The sequence below is a fragment of the Mytilus californianus genome, unplaced genomic scaffold, assembly GCF_021869535.1.
Source record: "Mytilus californianus isolate M0D057914Y unplaced genomic scaffold, xbMytCali1.0.p SCAF_1, whole genome shotgun sequence".
NCBI lineage: Eukaryota > Metazoa > Mollusca > Bivalvia > Mytilida > Mytilidae > Mytilus > Mytilus californianus.
Genome location: NW_026262581.1, coordinates 133,093,907 through 133,118,152, shown reverse-complemented (window position 1 = coordinate 133,118,152; position 24,246 = coordinate 133,093,907). Strand labels below are relative to the sequence as shown.

The 24,246-nt window shown below is 34.4% G+C and overlaps 2 protein-coding genes and 1 long non-coding RNA gene across 5 annotated transcripts; all 3 read right to left on the bottom strand.

Annotated features, from left to right (window-relative positions):
• Positions 1-1,325: 1,325 nt before the first annotated feature.
• Positions 1,326-7,863, bottom strand: LOC127735031 (uncharacterized). The gene is made up of 3 exons (XM_052245121.1): positions 7,336-7,863; positions 5,869-5,972; positions 1,326-3,109 (listed from the first exon to the last, which is right to left on the bottom strand). Exons 1-3 carry the CDS (start codon positions 7,449-7,451, stop codon positions 2,835-2,837), a joined length of 495 nt encoding a protein of 164 aa, XP_052101081.1. The 5' UTR covers positions 7,452-7,863; the 3' UTR covers positions 1,326-2,834.
• LOC127735041 (uncharacterized) lies at positions 5,093-5,776 on the bottom strand. Of its 3 annotated transcripts, none has more exons than XR_007997951.1 (3): positions 5,753-5,776; positions 5,550-5,665; positions 5,093-5,516 (listed from the first exon to the last, which is right to left on the bottom strand). It is a non-coding gene; the product is annotated as an uncharacterized LOC127735041 (long non-coding RNA). The 3 variants fall into 3 exon arrangements; XR_007997952.1 differs by having other exon boundaries at positions 5,093-5,400; XR_007997953.1 differs by lacking the exon at positions 5,753-5,776 and adding an exon at positions 5,724-5,739.
• A 9,393-nt stretch (positions 7,864-17,256) lies between the features above and the next one.
• Positions 17,257-23,397, bottom strand: LOC127735026 (uncharacterized). Its single transcript, XM_052245109.1, has 3 exons — positions 22,519-23,397; positions 18,027-18,094; positions 17,257-17,532 (listed from the first exon to the last, which is right to left on the bottom strand). Exons 1-3 carry the CDS (start codon positions 22,968-22,970, stop codon positions 17,276-17,278), a joined length of 777 nt encoding a protein of 258 aa, XP_052101069.1. The 5' UTR covers positions 22,971-23,397; the 3' UTR covers positions 17,257-17,275.
• Positions 23,398-24,246: the final 849 nt, after the last annotated feature.

The window sequence follows — 24,246 nt, the reverse complement described above, 5'->3', positions numbered from 1 at the left end:
AAGATTTTGTCTCAAACCATCTTCAATCCTGCAATAATGCTCGACCGTGTTGAAAGGTTCACTGTGGCACTGAAATAAAGAACAGCAATAATAGCACGTTCCATTGTGTTGGGCTTTATTAAGTGCATGTAGAGATTTTGTGTCATGAGGCCTTATAAAGATATTTTGACAGTTATTGCGTATTTATTATTCCGAAATAACTTCTCTTGACAGTTTTGTTTCCTACTTTACTTATTATCTTTCGGTCTGTGTGTTCATCGAAATTATTATATGCATGCAGTTCGTCCAAATCTATCATGTTATGTGGCAGCATTTTCATGTGCCCTGTGGTTCTCTAAATATTTGTATAACTTCTGCATTTTAGAATTAGATAATCGGGGTAATTATGATTTGGTTATAGTCTGTAATCTGTTGATTATACTCTGTGTCAGTCTTCAATGCACAGGACTGGTGTAGAGATATCGACATCTACAGTCTAAAGATGGTGTAGAGATATCGACATCTACAGTCTAAAGATGGTGTAGAGATATCGACATCTACAGTCTAAACTGGTGTAGAGATATCTACATCTACAGTCTAAAGATGGTGTAGAGATATCGACATCTACAGTCTAAAGATGGTGTAGAGATATCGACATCTACAGTTTAAAGATGGTGTAGAGATATCGACATCTACAGTCTAAACTGGTGTAGAGATATCGACGTCTACAGTCTAAAGATGGTGTAGAGATATCGACATCGACATCTACAGTCTAAAGATGGTGTAGAGATATCGACATCTACAGTCTAAACTGGTGTAGAGATATCGACATCTACAGTCTAAAGATGGTGTAGAGATATCTACATCTACAGTCTAAAGATGGTGTAGAGATATCGACATCTACAGTCTAAAGATGGTGTAGAGATATCGACATCTACAGTCTAAACTGGTGTAGAGATATCGACATCTACAGTCTAAACAGACAACGGGTGAAAGGGTCCGTCTTCACCTTGATGCGAGGTGTGAAATTTTGATTCGTGTTAAAGGCCTTCCTTTGAATTTGAGACGACGAACAGCAAAAAAACCCAACAAATAAACAAAAAGACACTGTCATTTGCTTTAAGCTTTGTTAGTGCATGTAGGGATTATTACATAAAATACCATGTCCCCTCTTTGACAAATAGTGATTCCCTGTAAAATTACAACCTTACACGATACACTATATTTCGTTGACAATAGTAGAAAAGTAATATAAATCATGTTTTAATATAATAATTTTAAACAATAATAAATACATTGTAAATGCATATCTTAAATATAAAAATAACATCACATGTTATACAATGACAAAGTTAACAATTTTATAATAATAAACGAAAACCAAATTACAAATTTACAAAGTGAAAAATGTAATCGGTAGAAATTATATATGTATCGTAAAATATGGTTGAGATTCACAGTTTAAATTTTTCACCAACAATATTTCATCATAATAATGTCAGCATAATTATAACAATGTCCGATATTGTCATTTCATGTTATATGTACAGTTTTGAAACTATCGCATAATAAGTTAATTGCTGATGTAAAATACTTTCAAATGATGGCACCATAACAGAACTTGCAGTATGTTCATGTAAGAATATGAGTGGAACACATCTTTGGTTTGATTAAGTTTTGATTATGATAAATAAAACAGAAGCATCTTTATATATAAAGACTTCAGCCATTGTATAAGTGTTTGACCCGGCAGTGAGGGGGAGGAGGCTGGGATTTTTTCAAATAAAACTGTTGACTTTTGATCCCATATTTAAATAAGAAATCTCGTCTATTTTGTCTATACCTGTAGTGTAATATTACACGTTTCTTTATGATACTATTGCATGTGTTAAATACAGGTTTGATATCGTTTTACAGTTTTCTAGGTCAATTTCCACTGAAGACATATACAAAGTATCTTTGTTGGAGAAGAACATTCTATACAAATAACCACACAATGCATATCTTATATTTGCGTGTAAAATGTTTGTCCTTTTAATAGGCAAATGCTTTTTGTGACACGGTTTATTAGTACAACTTATAGACATCGATGAAAACCAACAAGACACATCCCGAAATGTTATTTCATAACGAAATATTGTTACATTTGAAGATAATTTTTTTTAACAATGAAATTTGAATGGATAATATGTCTTTTTTTTAAATTAAAAAGATCTACAAAAAGTGATCAATTGTTTTCAAAATGAGAATAAGGTGGCCCAAATCTTGCTTAGCTCAATTTCCACTTGTCCCATGATATACTATTATGATAAAAGTGCATTCAAATGTTCTCGTTTACTCTGAAAGATAAATTTACTAACAAGTTTGTAACCTAGTCAAATTCATAAATATTTGTATTAAAAAAAAGCATATACAATATATAGACATCCCTGAATAGTTCTTTGTAAATCATTATATTTTCAACTTTTCATAAACCCAATGCATATCATGGCTGTAAATAAAATGCAGATCAATTTATTTTTAAGTCGGTTTAAAAAACCAAGAAAAGAAGACCTCTCAAACCACAAAGTTCGCAGTCTCAATACAAACAAAATGTTTACCCGTTTACATAAATAAATGCTGATTACATGTCGTTCATGTTGGCACTATATATATAGTAATAATATGGACCTGACCATGGTTTAGACGAGTAATAATCAATACTGGTCATTATTATCATCTTCGTTAAGATGGGAAACTCAAAAATTATTCATATTTGTGGATAAGATACGAAATGTGAGTTATGCAAGGTAACGAGACATACAACAAAACAAAAGTATATGGAAAATATGAGAATGTTATATGGGACTTATCAGTTACAACATGAATGGTGCTGACTTTTTAGACTTGGCACTACTTTTGTCTCTAAAATATATTATTATGGGATTTTTGATCCCTACATTTTCTAATTCTGAATCACTAAGTCTTGAAAATCTTTTACCATCCACACTTTTCTTCCTTAAATGGTTAACAATTCTGTCACTAACTCCCATATGTTTGAGGAATGTTAAGAGTTCTTCAACTGTAAACTTTGATACGTTCCCATCGTTTGGAATGGTTATCTCATGTTCTGGGATAAACTTGGAAATTTCTGAAAAAGTAAATAATAATGTTTGTGTATAGAGATTATTGCTTATTCACCTTTCCTTCGATTCTTCTGTTTTGTTGACTTTTAACATGAATGTTTTCATCAAATTTGGCCGGTTTACATGCTTTTTTGATGTTTCGCTTTAATTCTTTAAAATTATTATGAGGAATTCATGATCAGAATGAATACTATCATCTGGACCGAGTCAAATCTCAACTAAAGAGCAAAAAACCAGTTTACATGGTTGTAAATACAGACTGATTGATTGTGCATACTATACAGTTGTTTGGATTTCTACTTTTGTATAGAGAAGCCGATATTGCTGTGTGAATGTGGAATCTGGGAAAAGGGTAAGAACTCTGTATTAGAACGCATTCATCTAAAAATTTATAAACTTAATCTTAATCTTAAAATAAATTCACATCCAACTTTATGATGTATGGGGAACATAGTCATTACCCTCTGGCTATATTTTATCAAATTACGAACTATTTATTACTAGGCAAAATATGTTACCGGAAAATAAAATAAAAGAAACTTCTGAAAATTCACCGTTGAAAAATAAAAAAAAAAATATAAAGAAACTAGATTCCAACTCCCTCAGGCAAAGTTGATCTCCAATTAATTTAATTCTAACTCTATTCTTTGTATATGTCCGTTTTGGTCATATAGCAAATTTTTTAGGTTTGTGTGTTTTTGGTAAAGGTAAATCCTGAAAAGCGCCTCAGACGCGCAAAATTAATAAAGTGTTCTTCTTATTTTCTAGCACTGGGCCGATACAACTAATGGTGAACAGTTAGTCCCCGAGGGTATCATCCGCTCAGTAGCCAGTACTTCTTTACTGATATGATTTATAAACTATTTTAAAATTTCCAGTTGACAAATTAAGAAAATATTTTAACAGTAGCAAAGGTTCCAACTATCTCAGGCAAAATTGACCTTAAATGAATTTAGCTATTCTTTTTATAGGTCCCTTTCGGTCATTTGGTTCCTAAGGTTACTAACGGTGATTTTACATACTATAGGCTTTCAAGTGTATGAGTTTTGAGTTTGAGCGTTCAGTGTGAAGGTTAATCCAAAATAGCACTTCGGACGCATGACATTTATTAAGTGTAATTTTTCATTTCATTTTCTGTTATTTTCTTCAACCTATAGTTATCTATAATAACAATGTAGAATAGGAAAGACTGTTTGGATCGTCAAATATATGGATAACTGAGTTATTTGATTGGTTGTGACTGGTTCTATAATACTGTTAAATTTAAGATGGTCAGTTTAGACATTTTACAGAACTCCCCAAAAGCTCTAAATTAGAGATTAATAAAAAATTGCCTAGATGAGTTTGAAACCTTTTCAATGACAAAATATTGATTATACTTTTTGTAGGTTTAGAACTTTGAACATCAGAATCACGAGAATTCGGATCCTCGGTGGCCGAGTGCTCTTAGAAGTTCATCTTCTTTATAGGTTTGACAGTTTTCCAGCAAAAGATCGGTGGTTCTCTCCGGGCACTCCGGCTCCCTCCACCAATAAAAACTGGCCGCCACGATATAGCCAATGGTGTTGAAAGTGGCGTTAAAACACCAATAATCAATCAATCCACCATGAGAATTCCTGTTAAACTCGGTATTTATGGCAAAATATTCAGAGAGAAAACCTAAAAACGTACTTGTTTTTTATGAACTTTCGTTACTTTTAGTGACATGTTTCATTATATTTTGGTATGTACAAGCCACGGAAGAAAGTAGAAAATTGTTTTAAAAGCACTATCAAGTTCGTAAACAGACCAAATATTTAGATCTTATCAAAACCAATAATCCATCTGAACTTAAAAACTTAAGCAATTTTTTTATAATGATTAAAAAATGCTTAGAATCTCTCGTGAAACAACGTTATGTCTCTACTTGGCATTCTTATTTATATTTTATACTATGTAGCTTAATTTATTTATGCATGTATCTATACCATTGGTTGAGATGTGCCCGAGTCTGACTCTAAATCGAGAAGAAGGAGTAAAGACTATGTATATCTACCTGAAGGAGTAAAGACTATGTATATCTACCTGAAGGAGTAAAGGCTATGTATATCTACCTGAAGTAGTAAAGGCTATGTATATCTACCTGAAGGAGTAAAGACTATGTATATCTACCTGATGGAGTAAAGACTATGTATATCTACCTGAAGTAGTAAAGGCTATGTATATCTACCTGAAGTAGTAAAGGCTATGTATATCTACCTGATGGAGTAAAGACTATGTATATCTACCTGATGGAGTAAAGACTATGTATATCTACCTGAAGTAGTAAAGGCTATGTATATCTACCTGAAGGAGTAAAGACTATGTATATCTACCTGAAGGAGTAAAGACTATGTATATCTACCTGAAGTAGTAAAGACTATGTATATCTACCTGAAGGAGTAAAGACTATGTATATCTATCTACCTGATGGAGTAAAGACTATGTATATCTACCTGAAGGAGTAAAGACTATGTATATCTACCTGAAGTAGTAAAGACTATGTATATCTACCTGATGGAGTAAAGACTATGTATATCTACCTGAAGGAGTAAAGACTATGTATGTCTACCTGAAGGAGTAAAGACTATGTATATCTACCTGAAGTAGTAAAGACTATGTATATCTACCTGATGGAGTAAAGACTATGTATATCTACCTGAAGGAGTAAAGACTATGTATGTCTACCTGAAGGAGTAAAGACTATGTATATCTACCTGAAGGAGTAAAGACTATGTATATCTACCTGATGGAGGTCTGCTGACTTTAATCCGTGGCGGAATCAACTTGGGTGGATTAACAGGAAGTGATGGACGAAAGTCATTTGGCACTGGTGGAAGTTCTCTAGTACTGGAATGAAAGATTACACACTTAGATTTGTTCTATCCGATGCATCTTGTCCCTCCGTAATATAAAAAAAAACCCAACAAAAGTGAGAATTAAAAAAAAAATTAGATATAAATAAGTTCTATCATATAACGTAAAGAAAAAAAATAAATATACCTGTAATCCCCTGTCATAATAATGTATCTCTGATCCAGGTAAACGAAATTATTCCTTGAAATGTTTATACTATATAAAAATAAGGAGATGTGGTATGATTGCCAATACTATATATACTTTATAGTAAGATTCCAAACACCCACTTCTAATGTAATCCTTAGTCTTATCATTCAATCCAAATATTTTGTTTTTAATTGTGATTTAAATCTATATTCACAATTTTAATAAGCTATAAAAGGCCTAAATCTTCATTCATAAATAGACACATGAAGCATACAAAGTAGGAGTAGGTAAAATGTTACTGTCAACTGGAAATATTCAATGAAATTTAAAATCTAAACAATCTTGTGATATTTAATACTACATAGATATGTGTCATGTAGACATTTGCTTTGTATGAAAACAATACAAGGACAGTTTGAATGTCTTGTGTTTGTCTGTTGAGCAGTTCAGATAAAACCTCCCCGCTTTGCATTTCAACAACAGTAAGGCTTCTCACTCATTGTGAACAATCCAGGCCATACACAACATGTCAGATGTAAATCAAGCTGGTCAAGTTTAAACAAATCAATGTCCAGTAAACTGTCTGACTATATAAGTCGATTATAAAGATTGAATTTTGTTATACAAGGAAACTTAGATTTAAAATAATCCTACTCTTAACGTAAGGAGATCGATATAATAGTTTAGAACAATTAAAGTGGGTCCTAATTAGGTACTGATGAAAGTAATTCATAATCAATGAAAAGAACTCATTGATGGTTATGATTAGTTTCTTCATAATCTTCTATTATTTTGTTAAGCAAGATAACAAAACAAATAAAATCGTACGAAACTCCATTCTTTCTTTTTTATGATTTATGTATTATTGTCATTATTTATAAAGCTATGTTTTGTTTTTGTGGTTTTTCTCAATATCATGTTGCTATTTTTTTTTAATTTTCTTTCGTTTGATTTGGTTGACATGTGTCCAATGTCCATACATTTGTGTTTCTCTTAACTAACCCTGATTGTTGTTTCTTTAATTTTCTCCTTTCTCATCTTATGTACTTTTAATTTAAGTGAAAAAGCTATTTTAGAAATGCAAATGACTTTAAAAAAAGTTATAATTAGATCATTGTCCTGTTTCGCTTATTGGATTGCATCTAAAGATGGAACCACGAGTCGCTCAGAAAAGTTCGAATCATATAAAGTGAGAAACTGGCCTTACCAGTCGTGACCGTTAGTCAGTCGTGATGATCCACTGTCTGGTCCTCCATGACCATTGACTGGTAGTGTTGACAAATCCGTAAATTTACTGACAAACTCATCGTCCTCCTCTGCCATGATGTTTATAATAAATAATAATCATTTAAACTCTGTCTAAGCATGCGTAACTTTACCTGTCCGTTTACCTGCTAGTTATTATTGTTAATTATAAAATGACAAATTCAGATGGTGTCAATAATATATTTGTACACGGAAGAATGACAAAGAATGAGTTAAAAATCGGTCATAGAAAAACGATCTAGCTGTGGTATTCCTTACATCTTTGTACCAGTTCATGATCTTTTTTAAATTTCGATTACCATAGCGCTGTTTCTTACTGATTTAAATTTAATTTCCATTTGAACGATGTTTTATAAACACATTTCAATAAAGCTTTTTATCATAAATTCAAAATTAACATATATGTCGCATGGTAATTTAAGAATCGCGTGCAGAAAATTGTAATCATATTTGAATAGAAAATATTAAATACCGCAGAAGGTTGTCTTTATCTAATCCTTACAGTTAATCAAATTCCATTGGATATAAATTGACAAATGATTATTTTGAACGATGCGGTTTCTCTATATATACAAAGTGACATAAAACAAAGATAATATGTACACCTTGGCATATACATATATGCAATATCAAAAGCTTCTAGGAGCAGTTAGGGGATTGATAAAGCAAAAGGTCGAACTTTTGTTGTGTGGTATACAAAAATTCAAAATGAATAGACAAAATTGAAAAAAAACGAGAAATATTGCACTTATAAATGAACGAAAATGAAGCCATACGGAATGAGCTGATTGGTTAAGAGTTGTGTACATCCTGATCCTTTTAAAGGATCGTTGTTTCATTGACAATCATACCACATCTCCTATTCTTATATGAATTCAAGTAAAAGCTGATTGATAGAAAAGATATACCGATAAGATTGATTTAAAACACATGTATACTAATACGAATGGACGATTGAAACAAATAACACAAAATCTGCAATAAAATCAATATAGATTAAAATATATTCATTTGTTTTGAATTTTTCATGTTTCGATATCAGCCATTCATATCTTTTTCACAAACCATTAGTTGTATACAGATTTTACATTCCAAACGATCATCAAATGACTATAAAACAATTAAAAATTGGAGAATTTATGAACCATTTCAACATAAATAAAAAACTTGAAATCGATACTTCACTTTCCCATTTTCCCTTCTATGACAATTATTCTTAGCATGACTAATTCTTTACGTTCAAATAACAATTCTGAATTTGAATAATGTTATTCATTTAATGTACGCAGGGAGTGAACATGGTCTTGTTCTCTTGTCGAATGTATAGACACTTCTTTACTTATTTCAATTCATATCCATAACAATAAAGAAACATAATATTTGCTTAAACTTTCCATTCAAAGCTTACAAAAAATCATTGACCTTCAATATCCATAAAAACCATTGATCTTAGTACTTCCTATTCTCATTTAAATTAAATTTTGGTCAAAAATTCCATGAATAGATATTAAATAGATATCTTACATATATGTATGTTATACAATTGGGATGAATATTATAATATTAAACGATTGGGATGAATATTATACAATATTCCCCTGATAAACTGCAAAACACATTAAAGAAAAGGATTTCATGTGTTGTTCTCGGTCATTAAAGTTACTGTTCATAGAAGTCTCGTAGTCCCGTAAGATAGGACCATTGATCCTAAATAATGAAAGACGATATCGTCAGACGCTGAAAAGTTTATAGTCTTATCAGGTGACACCAGTTTGTCTTTCAAAACAAAGCTTTTGTTGTTACGTATACGCTCACAACTCGTGAATACAGTTTTAACATATAGACATCGCCCTTTTTAATGTTATATTTATGAAATATTCTATACTTGAAAGGTTACTACAAAAAATGAAGGTAAAGATATACCATAAAATTGAGAATGGAAATGGGGAATATGTCAAAGAGACAACAACCCGACCAAAGAGCAGAAAACAGCCGAAGGCCACCAAATGGGTCTTCAATGCAGCGAGAAAATCCCGCACCCGGAGGTGCTCCTCAGCTGGCCCCTAAATAAAATCGTGTGTTAGTTCAGTGAAAATGGACGTCACACTAAACTCCAAAACATATAAATGAACTAAAATTAAAAAAACATACAAGACTAACAAAGGCCAGAGGCTCCTGACTTGGGACAGGCGCAAAAATGCGGCGGGGTTAAACATGTTTTGTGAGATCTCAACCCTCCCTCTATACCTCTAGTCAATGTAGAAAAAAGAAACACATAGCAATACGCACAGTAAAACTCAGTTGAAAAGAAGTCCGAGTCCGATGTCAGAATAGGTAACAAAAGAAACTAAGCAAAATGACAATGATACAGAAATGAACAAGGGACTACTAGCAGTTACTGACATGCCAGCTCCAAACTTCAATTAAACTGATTGAAAGATTATGTCTTCATCATATGAAAATCAAGTACAATCCCTCTCGTTAGGGGTTTAGTATCATACCATCATAAAATATATGAGAAGAACATAACCCGTATCATGCCATCAACTGGTTTTAGAGTTAATGTGTTTATTTCCGATGCAAAGACCCTATGAGTGAATCAATATTAATACCAAAATATGCAATCCTTAATGACTTGACAACAGTATCGTAACTATATCATTTCCGAATAAGTCTGTTTCAAGGTTTGGTTAGCTTTTGAGGTAAATGCCGACATTTTTGTGCTTTGTAAAGATATTACCATAAACTATGGATGTGAAATACCTGAACGTATAAGATGTCTGCATGTTGATTTATATTTACAAATGATGTCCTTGTACCGATGATAAAATTTAGTAAATGTTTTGACTAGTTTGTGATATCGAAAACCCTGGTGTAATAATTTTTCAGTAATACAGAGATTTCTTTCGTTGAAATCAAATACGTTGTTACATACACGAGCGAATCGAACAAGTTGAGTTATATAAACACCATAAGATGGCGACAAGGGAACGTCATCATCTAAAAATGGATAATTAACAATAGGAAATGAAAAATCATCTCTTTTATCATAAATTTTGGTATTAAGTTTCCCGTTAAAGATAAAGATATCAAGATCCAGGAAAGGGCAGTGTTCATTGTTAGTATTAGCTTTATTTAAAGTCAGTTCGGCAGGATAAATCTCTTTAGTGTACATACTGAAGTCGTCATTATTGAGAGCCAATATATCATCTAAATATCTAAAAGTGTTATTAAATTTTTGAATCAGATGTTGTTTCGATGGGTCTTTGCTGATTTTAGTCATGCATTGTAACTCATAACAATACAGAAACAGGTCCACAATAAGTGGTGCACAGTTAGTCCCCATGGGAATTCCGATACATACATACAAATATAGTCATACATACAACTATAGAAATAAGAATTTTGATTGTGCCCAGTGTGTGATGTAATCTATTTATAAGTCCAGATGAGCCAACAATAGAGTTTGATATGTCGGAACCCAAACTTAATGAAGTGATGTCAATTCCAATCTATTAAAATGTGAATAATGAACCATTTGATTATCTAGTATAGCTAAATTTAAAACGCTAAATTTTATTTTTGTTCCTTTCGACTCGACCAAAAATCCTTAGTTGGTACCAAATGAAAAGAAACAAAACCAAAAATCTAGTGAACTATCGATAAAGATTGTTTCTTCGGGAACAATGTAATTCCTAGTGTATATACAGAGAAAGAGAGACAGAAGATAACTAATGAATATTCAAACTCATAACTCGAAGACATGACAACACCATGGCAAAAAAACCCCGAAAAACGACGAATAGACAACAGTCTACAAAACACAACATAGAAAACAAACACGAACCTTACCAAAAACCGGGGTTGATTTCAGGTGATCCGGAAGGGTAAGCAGATCCTGCTTCACATTGGCACCCATGTGCATGTCCAAATTCGGTAATGTCACATTCGAGGAAAAGAGGACGGGATTGTGTTTACGACAATTGGAAAATGTTCGTCGTCAACTGTGTAGTGTAAACACATGTAAGGAAGCACAGAAAAGAGGCACTATGTTAATTTGTGTAGATAATGGAACACCACCAAAATTACAATATTACAACAGAAATCAAAAGTTGTAGAAAATTATGACACTTAACAAGATCGAGACTACACACAAAGGCAAACAACTACCACTAAACAATTGATAAACATACACCAACAGAAGAACTACACAATCAGAATACAATCTCAAAACATACTATTACATAATCGGAAAACAATCACAAATACGTGCGTTCATGGATTACAACCACAAACACAACCAAGCAAGGACACAATCACAAAGACATACACCATCGAAGACAATCGCAAGGACTTGTATCCGCAGATTACCATCACAAAGACAAACAAACCAGATGAAAATCACAAAGACAGTACAGAGACAAACACAACCAAAACCCAATCACAAAAGCATACAGCACCAGCACAAACAGACATAAACCATCATAATACAGTTACAAAGACATAAACCATCAGATTACAACAACAAAGACATAAACCATCTGATTACAATCACCAAGACATAAACCAGCTGAATGCAATCACAAAGACAAATGAAAGAGCACAATTATACATACATCTAAACCATAATGAATTGCAATGATATACACCACCAGAACATAACTATAAATACATCTACCACAAGAATTTAATTGCAGGGATATTCACAACCAATACATATTGAATGCAATTGAAAAGACATATACTACCCGAGAATAATCACAAATACATATACCACCAGAATACAATTGCATTTATAGACATACACCGCCAATACATATACCAACAGAATACAATCGCATTTATAGACATACACCGCCAATACATATACCACCAGAATGAAATCGTATTTATAGACATACACCGCCAAAACATATACAACCAGAATAAAATCGAAAAGACACAAGACAGCCAATACATATACCACCAGAATACAATCGAAAAGACAGAAAACAGCCAAGACCGGTAGCAAGGCATACAACGGTTTGGCAGACCTAAGTATATCTCCAGCAATGGACAGCCTAGAGCATTGCTATGGACAGATACGTAATTAGACACCCCATGGTCGTGCGAGAGCGGGGGAGGATGAACGACCAACAGGAGGGACAATGGAAACAACTGGAACTGAAAAACTGACAACGAGATAGGAAATGGACACATCTAGAGTTTGTAGTTGTAGAAAGATATGCAAGAATAAGAAAGGACCCAAGATTCATCACACACAGATTGGCTGTTCAGTGACACCAATTCTTGAACGACGCAAAGGGCAACCTGATGAGACGGAGGAGGAGATGAACCAGGAAACACACCACAGTGTTCAACACCTCCATGTACAAGAGGAGGAAGTCACGGAAGAAGACGAAGCTCATGATCAGTTAGGAATGAATCTTAACAGTCAACAGGAAGGAGAGAAACATCAATGGAAAGAAGGAGACCCACCAACGCTACGGATTATGTGGCCAACATCAGCTTGTAAGAAAGAATGGATCCAGTTTGATGAGGATGAATCAAAAGTGTTACATTCAGCATTGGCAGGAGATGTAGACAGAAGATAAAAGCAATGAGTACCATTATTAACGCAATGGGGAAAGACAGGTTTGGAATTGAAGAACAGAAAAAAGGTAAAAGTCAGACCATGAAAGAGAACAGAAGAGTACGTGAAATTGCCAAACTGAGGAGAGAACAACGCAACTTAACAAAGTGCTACAAGAAAGCAGAGGTACATGAACAAAAGGCATTAAAAGAGCTAAGAGATGTCAACAGGGAAAGAACACAAACGCTGAGGAGAGCAGAGAACCTTAGATAGAACCGGAGGGAAAGAGCACGATAGAGATCACAATTTACAGCTAATCCATTTGGCTTTGTAAAGAAACTTCTTAGAAATAAAAGATCAGGCCGGTTTGATTGCCCAAAAGAAGAGGTTGAACAATATTTGAGAGATAATCACAGTGATTCAGACAGAGAAAAAGATCTTGGAGACCAACACAGATTGATAAGTCCAGATGAGCCAACAATAGAGTTTGATATGTCGGAACCCAAACTTAATGAAGTGATGTCAATTTTAAAGAAAGCGAGAGCAGCATCAGCACCAGGACCAAACGGTATTCCACACAGAGTTTATAAGAACTGTCCAAACCTCGCAAAACAACTATGGAAACTTATCAAAGTGATATGGAGAAGAAATCGGTTACCAGATGAGTGGTTAAAATCAGATGGTTGTTTTATTCCAAAGGAGGAAGATTCTAAAGAACTGAAACAGTTTAGAACCATATCACTTCTCAACGTTGAGGGAAAGGTTTGTCTGGCAATCTTGGCAAAGAGGGTTACAACATGTATGCTTGAGAACAACTATATTGACATCTCAGTTCAGAAAGGTGGAGTACCATGAGTACCAGGGTGCCTCGAACATACACGCGTTTTAACAAAGATTATCCAGTAAGCAAAAGAGAACAAAGGCTGTCCTGGCAAAAGCTCACGGAAATATACCACACAAGCTAGTAAACCTAACCCTGAAGAAATACCACATACCTTTCAAGGTTAGAGAAATGCTTCAGCACTATTGCAACAACTTTGTGATGAGGTTTACAGTTGCAGTCTACACAACAGCGTGGCAAAGGCTAGACGTGGGCATAGTTACAGGATGTACCATATCAGTAGTTCTATTCTCAGCAGCAATGAATCTACTAGTAAAATCAGCAGAGAAGATGAGCAGAGGACCAGTTATGTCATCTGGGGTCAGTCAGACACCAACATGAGCATTCATGGATGGTATGACAATAACAGCAAAGTCAATTCTGGAAGGCAAGTGGATGCTGCAAGACTTGGGTGAGCTTATAGACTGGGCACGCATGAAGTTCAAGCCTTATAAGGTCAAGGAGTCTGATATTAAAGAAAGGAAAGGTGCAGGACAGAAGATCAGAATTGGAGGCGATATCATTCCAACAATCATGGAGAAACCAGTCAAAAGCTTGGGCAAGTGGTTATTAGACTTCTTGAACGACAGAGAAAGTGTAGATGAGATGGTATCACAGGCAGGAAAGTGGATGGACATTATTGACAAGTCTGGTTTACCTGGGAAGTACAAGGCATGGTGCTATCAGCATGGAATATTACCAAGAATCACATGACCTCTGTTGATGTACGAAGTACCTCTGAACAAAGTTGAAAGTTTAGAGAGGATGTTCAACAGACACTTACGCAAATGGCTTGGGGTTCCAAAGAATTTTAGCAGCATTGGTTTGTACAGCACCAGATCAAAACTTCAACTACCACTGTCTTCTATTTCAGAGGAGTTTAAAGTCATCAAAACCAGACAAGTTATCATGTTAAGAGACAGTAAAGATGACAAGGTGAAAGAAGCAAATGTTGATGTCAGGACAGGACGGAAATGGGTGGCTAGGAGTGCTGTTGAAGATGCAGAGAGTCGATTAAGACATAGAGACATAGTGGGAGTGGTAACATCAGGACGACTTGGTTGTGACAACATTCAGCAACCATTATTGCAGTCAGCAGATGCAAGACATAGAAGGGAACTTGTTCAGCAAGAAGTTCGTCGTGGGGAAGAAGAAGATCACCAAGTAAGAGCCGTCAGTATGAAACAACAAGGGCAATATATGAAATGGGAGATGGCAAGACCAAGAAAGATCAGCTGGCATGAGATGTGGACGGGCAGAAGATAAGCTTCCTACTTAAATCAGTATACGACGTACTACCAACACCCACAAACCTTACAATGTGGAAACTGATTGAAGACCCTAGTTGTAAGTTGTGCGGTAAGCCAGCAAATCTAGAACATGTTTTGTCGTCTTGCAGGACAGCTCTGAAGGATGGAAGATATACATGGCGCCATGACCAAGTCCTTCGAGAGATAGCAACAGCCTTGGACACTCAGAGGAAAAAGAAGACTAAGATAGAGAAGGGGCCAAAGTTCATCAACTTCATCAAAGGAGGTGGAGAGTCATCCAGAAACACATACAGCAAAGCCAGTGGTATCCTAGCAACAGCAAATGACTGGGAGATGCAAGCCGACGTTGGGGAAAAGACCACCTTTCCAAGAGAAGTTTTAACAACAACCCTCCGACCAGACATTGTGCTGTGGTCCAGAATCAGCAGACAGGTCATTCTTGTAGAGCTAACGGTGCCATTGTAAACAAGACTGCAAGAAACCCACGAGATAAAGCTTGCGAAGTACCAGGAATTGGTAAGAGACATCCAAAACAAGAAGTGGAGGACATGGTATTTTCCCGTGGAGGTAGGCTGTAGAGGCTTTGTTTCACAAACTTTTTGGAGAGCCTTGGGTCCCTAGGACTAAATGGACCAGTAAGAAGAAGCTTGGTTGGAAAAGTTGGGAGACAGGCAGAGGAAGCTTACGATTGGGTATGGAGGATGAGAGAAGAGCTATCTGGTTCATGGCTGAGCTTGATCAATTCAGTCGGCGCACCCCCTGGATATTGTCGTGGACAACGCCGAAACAGTCGAGGAGAGGGGATCCACCTGACGATGGAACCAGCTGAGCAGTGGAAACACTGTATTTAAGGTAAACACCAGAATACAATCGAAAAAACATAAAACACCCAACACATATACCACCAGAATACAATTGTATGTATAGACATACACCGCCAATACATATACCACCAGAAATTACATATACCACCAGAGTGCATCGCAAGGTATTTTACCACAAAGACGTACACCACCACAACTCAATAAAAAAAAAACACCACCAGAACAAAATAAAAAAATACATGCATCACAACCACCAGAACAAAATAATAAACTCCAACACAACATAATCACAAGCGATGCACTAATCTCTACGTCATACAATAACAGACAAGCACCACCAAGACACAATCACAATTACACACCCAACCAGCACACAATAACAAAGACACACACCACCATAACACAATCGCAAAGGCTTTTCCTACTAGAACAAAGAGACGCAAGCAAGTGTAATTAACAATGGAAACTTACATCAAGGAAATATGAACTTCCTTCTCTACATGAATAACCGTCGTTTTTCATTCGATCAAAACAAAGTATTTGGAATATGTGGCATTAGTCTCATCGCTAAATACCATGTAGACAATCACTGTTATGGTGAATCAGATTGGGTGCAATTAACCAGAATACAATGTAGAGACCGGACGCAGAATACAACTAATATGGATACGTTATTTTTGGACATTGTCGTGTTGTTTTTTTTTAATCGGGCTTTACTGTCAAGTAATCATATAATACATTATTATTTTAAAAGATACACGTAACAATTTAAACAAATCATTTGGAAATTCAGGATCACGCATCCCCTCATTCAAAGGACTAGTCCTTTTAAAGGTCTTCATTTTGAATATTATCGCATTTATCAAAAAATTGAAGTTGAAGTAAAGCCATAACAACAGTTTTCAGTGTTATGTCATTCTTGTTTGATTCGGTCTTATATGTATATTTCTTATAAAAGAGTTTGTAATTGAGAGAAGATGGACTATTGTTCCTCCAACAGAATAGTCCCATAGCGCCAGTAACCATAGAAATCCATGGGGTCCATAGTTTTTGTCTTTTTAGCACTTTGTAATGTTTACTACACTTCTAATTCAAAGAAACAGCAGTGGGTCGTTTTCATCACTATTGACACATATTGTATTGTCGTACTCTTTGATGTTTGATGTTTCCTTTGAACAGTATACAGTTGCTTAAATCTGCTTCATTTGGACTCTGTTGCATAGTTGTCTCATAGGCAAATATACCGCATTTCCATATTTTATTTTATATTCTGAATCGGACTGGTATAACAGTGATTGTATGGAAAAAAGAACGCTTAAGTTAATAAATATGTATTATAACATGAATGGAATTCGCTTTTTACAGCTCCTGTCTCTAAAGTGCATGACAATTGGATTTTTTATTCCTATATTCTCAAGGTCTGTATCCTTTAATTTGGAAAATTTAATACCGTCAACATTTTTTTTGCTAAGCCTTTGCACTATATTGTCTTCAATACGCATGTACCGAAAGAAAGTTGACATTTCTTCCACAGAAAATCCTTGCAGGTCTCCATCTTTAGGAATTGTCAGTGGTTTGAGGTCTTGTATGGCTGGAAATACAAGAAAAGGTGTCATGATTAACTTCCCAAAAAAATAGGTAAACCATATATAAACATTACTGGTGTCGGTGATTAAGGCGTATTGAGGACGATTTTCGCAAATTGTTCAGTTTCTTAAACTATACTGTAAATCTAATTCATTATATTTTGATTTAACTACACATTATCCTTCAAACGACTATCGATGGGTGGTTGTCTCATTAGGTTATAACCTATATCTCCTTTTCTTCATTTAAAAAATTATGAAACTATCGTCGGTTTCGTGATTATGGCTATACAGATAAAAAAGAATTTTTTTCCAATCCAAAAACATTCAAATCATTAATCTTTTTCATTTGCTGTTATTTTCTGACTTATTGACCTCCTGTATAGAATGCTTATTCGAATTTTTGATCGTATCATCAATCCTCCTTTGCTTGAAATTTCAAAATATTAATATAAACATTTCAAAATCGTATTCTAACCTTTCATAAATACATTCTTACCTTCAGATGATAAAGACTGTATACTCTGTGACAACTCTTTTCTGTGCTGAATCTTCTGTTGTAATGAACTGAAAGAATAACCATAAAAACATAAGTCAAAAAACAGATAACGGTAAAGATATTATCACTAAAGCCTCCAACTTATTGGACGGTGCAAACCATTACAGAAACAATTGTACGCTGATGGTTATAATCATTACCGCTTATTTGTTAACTCTATCATTTATCCCCACTGGGCCGACATTATTATCAGTTTTTATGAGGTTCCTGACCGAGCCACCTGTATGACTGTGTAGTCAAATGACAGATGAATGATACGTAGCAGGAGATACTTTCACCCTATCAAAGCACCCATAACCCCGTTGAAAAGCGTGCTGTATCTGAGATGTTTTCAATCCCATATTTTCTGTTCACTGCTTATCTTTACGGTCTTGACTTCACCTGGTTTTTGGTCGGGTTCTTGTCGCTCAATCTTTATTTTTTCTGTGTAGTGTTTTGTGGACAATTGTTCGTCTTTTCGTCATTTTTCGTTTGGTCATGGTGTTGTCTATTTTTTTTATTTTGACTTTTTATCAATTGCCCTCTTGGTATCTTCTCATCTTAAATAAAGGCAATAGTAGTTTACCGATATTCAAACCTCGTAGAATAAAAATCCAAAATCATGTGAACTTCAAGCGGAGCAAGATCGGTTACGTCGACTGGGTAAGAGCTTCCATCAATGCATGTGTCAACCGCCATGCGAACCCTCCCACAATCAAAAAGTCGAGGCACAATATAGAGAATAAGACACAATCGGTTAGTTTACAGATAAAAACTATACCAGGAAATGCGATATTCCCAAAAAGCATCGTTTAACTGTCGTCACATTTTACCCTTACTCGAAGATAACTTTATATACAAACACCTTAATTAAAAAAAAAAAATCAATTATTCTTGAAAAATCTGTCAATAGAAAAGTTCATCGTTGTCTATTTTTTTACTAGACAACAAACTTTTTAATTAAACAAGGTTTAAAAATACATTTAACAAACGTTTGACACTCCTCTATTTAATATACAAGTTTCACTTAAATTAGATTTCAAGAATTCTGCTTTTTCTCTATATATCCATACTATTCAATATGAAATTGTAAGAATTTAGAATCCTACCTTTTATGTGGCATTTTCTCACCCAATTAAATGAAAATAATTCAAATTTTAAATACAAATTGTTTACTATAATGATCGATGATCCGATTGTAGAATTCAATGATCCTGATATTTCTTTGTCAGAATAAATCTCTCTATAACATTTAAACAGGTCGATTTACCCTGTTAGTCATTAACTAATTATTCATAATGCCTTTTACAGTATTGTGATTCAGAATTTAAGTTCCAGTTTAAAATGAGCAAATCTGCTTTGTCTGAATTTAGAAATATTTCTACTCCTTATTCACAGCGATTATTTTATAACATGCGGCATAAACCGTCTATGTATCATTGTTTTGTAATTTCTGGTTCCTGACAACGTATCAGATACAAATTTTTACATGAACTGATTTTATCCAATTTAAAAAAATATTTTGATGTGACAAAAAATGCAAAGAATGTGACCATTAATCTATTTTTCTTTTATTTCATAACTTATCAAAGTGCATAGCCATTATATTTTCTATTTTCGTATTTAAGTCATTTTGAACATTAGAAGAAATCTTTTCTCAGATATTCATTACGCAATTATTCGAATTTAAACCTCATAAAACAAGCATTTAAAATGAAATTAGCTTCTACTTTATTTCAAAAAGTTACATACATTTAACATACACTGTTACTTGTATTAAAGAAAATAACGCTTTAAAGAAGGAAATACCTGGGTATTAGTTTTGGGTTGTTATGTTAAAATTTAAGGATTGCCCTGAGACCGTCAGACAACAATAAAATAAGCAAAAACTAGTATAGCTAATCATATAAGACTTGCATGTCTATTAAAAAACTTCTACTCAATATAAAATGGTGGTAGTAAACCGTATTGTTACTCTATCCATTATTGTTTGTTCGAACAAGATTTGTCTTCTGCAGACTAAATCTTTTGATTACTTTGATTTGTTTGTTCATTACACACAAAAGTTACCAATTCCATAAATATTGAGCCCATGGGTTGATAGAAATTTGGTCATCCCTGGGCTTCTCCCATGCGGTAGTAAAACTCATGCTAAAATGGTTTGTTAGTTGGTGTTTTATGCCGATTTAACGGCGACTTTTGACTAGTATATCATAACGCACAGTTTTATTTATTAGAGAACACCGGCAGGAAAACTTGCAATTCCTACCACTTAAGATAGATGTCGAACACACCTCGCCACGAGCAAGACTAGAACTCAAAACATCAGAGTTGATAGGCTATGGATCACTGTAGATGAACTTAGACCACTGGGTTATATAGGCTCTTCATGCAAAAGAGGGCGTCCGTTTGGGTTTGTATGATGTAAAAAACTAAAATACTCAGCCAGGTCAGGCAGGAATTGGGACGTTGAATCTGCTGCCTCATATACGGTAAGTGTCAAGATCTCTCTGAACGTGAAATTATCAATGCAACAAATCTATGAGGGGCCATGTGTTGACCTATGACACAATATAAAAACATCCGCACAACTGATTGATTTCTGAATGACGAAATGGACAAAGAAAGAACATGGGTAGTATGCCCTACAAATCAAGGAGAGAGGCATACGAATTTTAGAAGTTATAGATTTAAAGTTTTAATCAAACTAACATATAAAAAGTTCATTAATAGCCGTTACAGATGAACGAGAAGTATAACATATAAACATATGATACGAACTGCGATAATACACCAGAGGTGGTATGTAGACATTGGTAGATAGTTTCCGCGCGCACGACACGTTTTACCTGAATAAACTTCGGACGGTACGATCGACACCAAAGTATATGGGAATCCAAATAAATGGAACTAAGATGTTCCAGAATGAGGAAGCGTTCCTATTCTGTAAGTAGTATTATAATACTATATTTATGTATGATATATACTTGTACTTTATCAGTGACACAAACTGAATTTTGATAATACAAATTTTATACAAAAACTCACATGGCCGTGATTTCACGATTCAAAGAATATACTTTATACTAATAAACTGTTAACACAGAGATATGTCTCGCCTATTTGTTATTTTGATAATGCAAATGTTGAAATTAAAATAGCAATACTATAACATGTAAGTTATGCAAATATTCAAAATCAATGAACCATTACTGAAGGTACAGGGCTAAACAATCTCCATGGAAATGAGACGTGTCAATGCTAATACAACTGCAAACCAAATACCATTGACTTTTCATAAGTCGTTCCCTTTAAACAAACCTAAACACAAACACTAACTTGTAAACTATGTAAAAGTTTCAAAGTCAATGAACCATAGTTAGGGGGTGGGGTTATATAATCTCCATGGAAATGAAACTTGCAAATGCCAATACATTTGCATACCGAATATCATTGACTTAACATTAGTGGTTCATCTTAAACTGACCTAATCACAAAATAATACATGTAAACTAAGCAAAAGTTTCAAAGTCAATAGACCATGACTGAGGGGTAAGGACCAAATATTTTCCATGGAAATGAGATGTGCTAATGCTTATACAACAGCATACCAATTAGAATTGACCTACCACTTACAGTTCCCCTTAAACTGACCTAATCACAAACTAATACATGTAAACTAAGCAAAAGTTTCAAAGTCAATAGACCTTGAATGAGGGGACGGGGCCAAATAATCTCCATGGAAATGAGATATGCCAATGCTTATACAACTGCATACCAAATATCATTGAACTACCACTAGTGGTTCCCCATAAACTGACCTAATCACATACTAATACATGCAAACTAAGCAAAGTTTCAAAGTCAATAGACCTTGACTGAGGGGGCGGGGCCAAATAATCTCCATGGTAATGAGATGCGCCAATGCTAATACAACTGCATACCAAATATCATTGACCTACCACTAGTTGTTCACCATGAACTAGACCTTATCACAAACTAATACATTGTTGACGCCGCCGCCGCCGGAAACAGCATATTTATGTCTCGCTTTTTGACTCCGTCAAGACGAGACAAAAAATGACGTAAGAATTAAACGTATAAGTAAGAGGGATCGCAGTTGTCTGTCTTTTTTTAATGCAAAAAAATGCGATAATATTGGTTAATCAAGATTTTTAATGTATAGATAAAGCATACCATTACCAATGTAAAATATCAATAATTGTCTATAAGTTATAAGTCATAACGACAAAAATAGTCTGTATACTTCGAGAAAAAATATGCGGATTGTTATCCGTGATCATAACGATCATACCGACCGTGCAAGACCCTCATGGGTAGTCAATGTCGTTAAAAACCCGCATCATCATCATAACGAACATGGAAGTATGTAAATAAATAACTGATATAATTATACGGTTAATATAAGTTGATATAATAAATTTGAACTGACCTTTCTTTGCGATTAGGATGAGGTGATTTCTTTACTTTTTCATAATCAGGAATATCTTGCGGGTGTCTTCCATTTCTCATATGATCAAGTTTGGCGTAACCACTGTCTTTTGAATCATGTCTTGCTAAAAGTTCATATGTATTGTGCAGTTTTGTAGAAGCTGACTTGTCTTGTCGTAGAGGTGTCGATGGTTGACTAGGATCAATTCCATTGGATTTCATTCGTTTTTCTAAGTGATCCCACTGTTCACCTGAAATTCTATATTTTGATAATTTACAATTACTTTTTTCAGAGCCTGATCTCTCTCTATTTGATGAACCCCCTTTTAGTCGTTCCTCTATAAGTTTCCACTGTTCATCTGAGACGCGATATTTATCCATTCGTTTGATTTCATCACTGTCAGTTTCTGGTTCTTCACTTACTAGTATACCATTCTCCCTTCTATACTCCATATCCTGTGATTATGTCATGTTCAAACAAAATTATTCCAAAATGAATTATTCACATCCGTGAAGTCAGCAGCTTAATCACTAAATCAAATGTCAACCGATGTTTTTAACTAACTATTTAAATAAATACAACGACTGTGTTGCATACTTGGAAAATTTTCAACAGTACAAATCATTCAAAAGGTATGAAAAACTATCCTTTCAAAACATAATGCGTAAAAATAAATACGTGATCAATAAAAGTCTAACTATATAACAATACTAACGCATTGATTTACGTTCCATTATAAGTGCCACAATTGTCATTGAACTTTAAAAAGTAAATATAATAGGCTCACGTTGTTCTTCATATGCATATCAATAAATAGAAAAGCTTGAGACACTAATACAAGACGTTATTATTTAATTTTTGGTCTTCTTTATATAGAACAAGTTAATCAAACGTGAAAATCACACAAGTGTAGGCATATATCCGTTGCATTTTTAAACATACCAACTGATGCATGAAGATTACATACGGAACACAAAGCAATCCAATGTTATCTTACTATTCATCTGGCAATATATTGGTGGTCTAATAATTGTAGTAAATGATTTTGTTAACTAGAAAATAATAAAGGTGCTATCAGATGCATGTAATTCAATGTAAAAGAACTAGGTATGCACTAGTATAATATATTTTAATGTTATGTCTACCGAGTTAGACTATTTACCGGATTTGTAATAACATAAGTAACACGACGGGTGCCACATGTGGAGCAGGATCTGCTTACCCTTCCGGAGCACCTAAGATCTCCCCCAGTTTTTGGTGGGGTTCGTGTTGCTTAATCTTTAGTTTTCTATGTTGTGTCATCTGTACTATTATTTGTCTGTTTGTCTTTTTATTTTTGGCCATGGCGTTGTCAGTTTGTTTTCGATCTATGAGTTTGACTGTCCCTCTGGTATCTTTCGTCCCTCTTTTATGCATTCTTGTAACATAACTACGTTTAGTTTAATAACGTATAACAAAAATACCGAACCCAAAGGCAATTTAAATTGGGGAGGTCCATAAAAACTTACAAAATCAAACTTTATCAATCAATGGAACAAGTGAAAAACAACGTATTTCTGAAGTACTGGAGGATGTCAGGGAGTTGGCACTCTAACACTAGTAACTCAACGTATAAGAAACCAAAGAACGAACAATAGATTGCAGAACAGTAATACTATTCAAAAAGACTACGGTTTTGAGACATGGAACAAAACCTCATCAAAGATATCAGGCTTGTAATTTGGTACG

What these genes read in the sequence shown, in the direction of transcription:
- LOC127735031 (XM_052245121.1), bottom strand. Translation starts at nt 7,451, where the DNA reads ATGGCAGAGGAGGACGATGAGTTTGTCAGTAAATTTACGGATTTGTCA. An exon ending in CTGACTAACGGTCACGACTG is followed by an intron (nt 5,973 to 7,335) that starts GTAAGGCCAGTT and finishes CTTTCATTCCAG; the next exon opens with TACTAGAGAACTTCCACCAG. An exon ending in AGTCAGCAGACCTCCATCAG is followed by an intron (nt 3,110 to 5,868) that starts GTAGATATACAT and finishes TTACTTTTTCAG; the next exon opens with AAATTTCCAAGTTTATCCCA.
- LOC127735026 (XM_052245109.1), bottom strand. Translation starts at nt 22,970, where the DNA reads ATGGAGTATAGAAGGGAGAATGGTATACTAGTAAGTGAAGAACCAGAA. An exon ending in CATCCTAATCGCAAAGAAAG is followed by an intron (nt 18,095 to 22,518) that starts GTCAGTTCAAAT and finishes TTATTCTTTCAG; the next exon opens with TTCATTACAACAGAAGATTC. An exon ending in ACAGTCTTTATCATCTGAAG is followed by an intron (nt 17,533 to 18,026) that starts GTAAGAATGTAT and finishes TTGTATTTCCAG; the next exon opens with CCATACAAGACCTCAAACCA.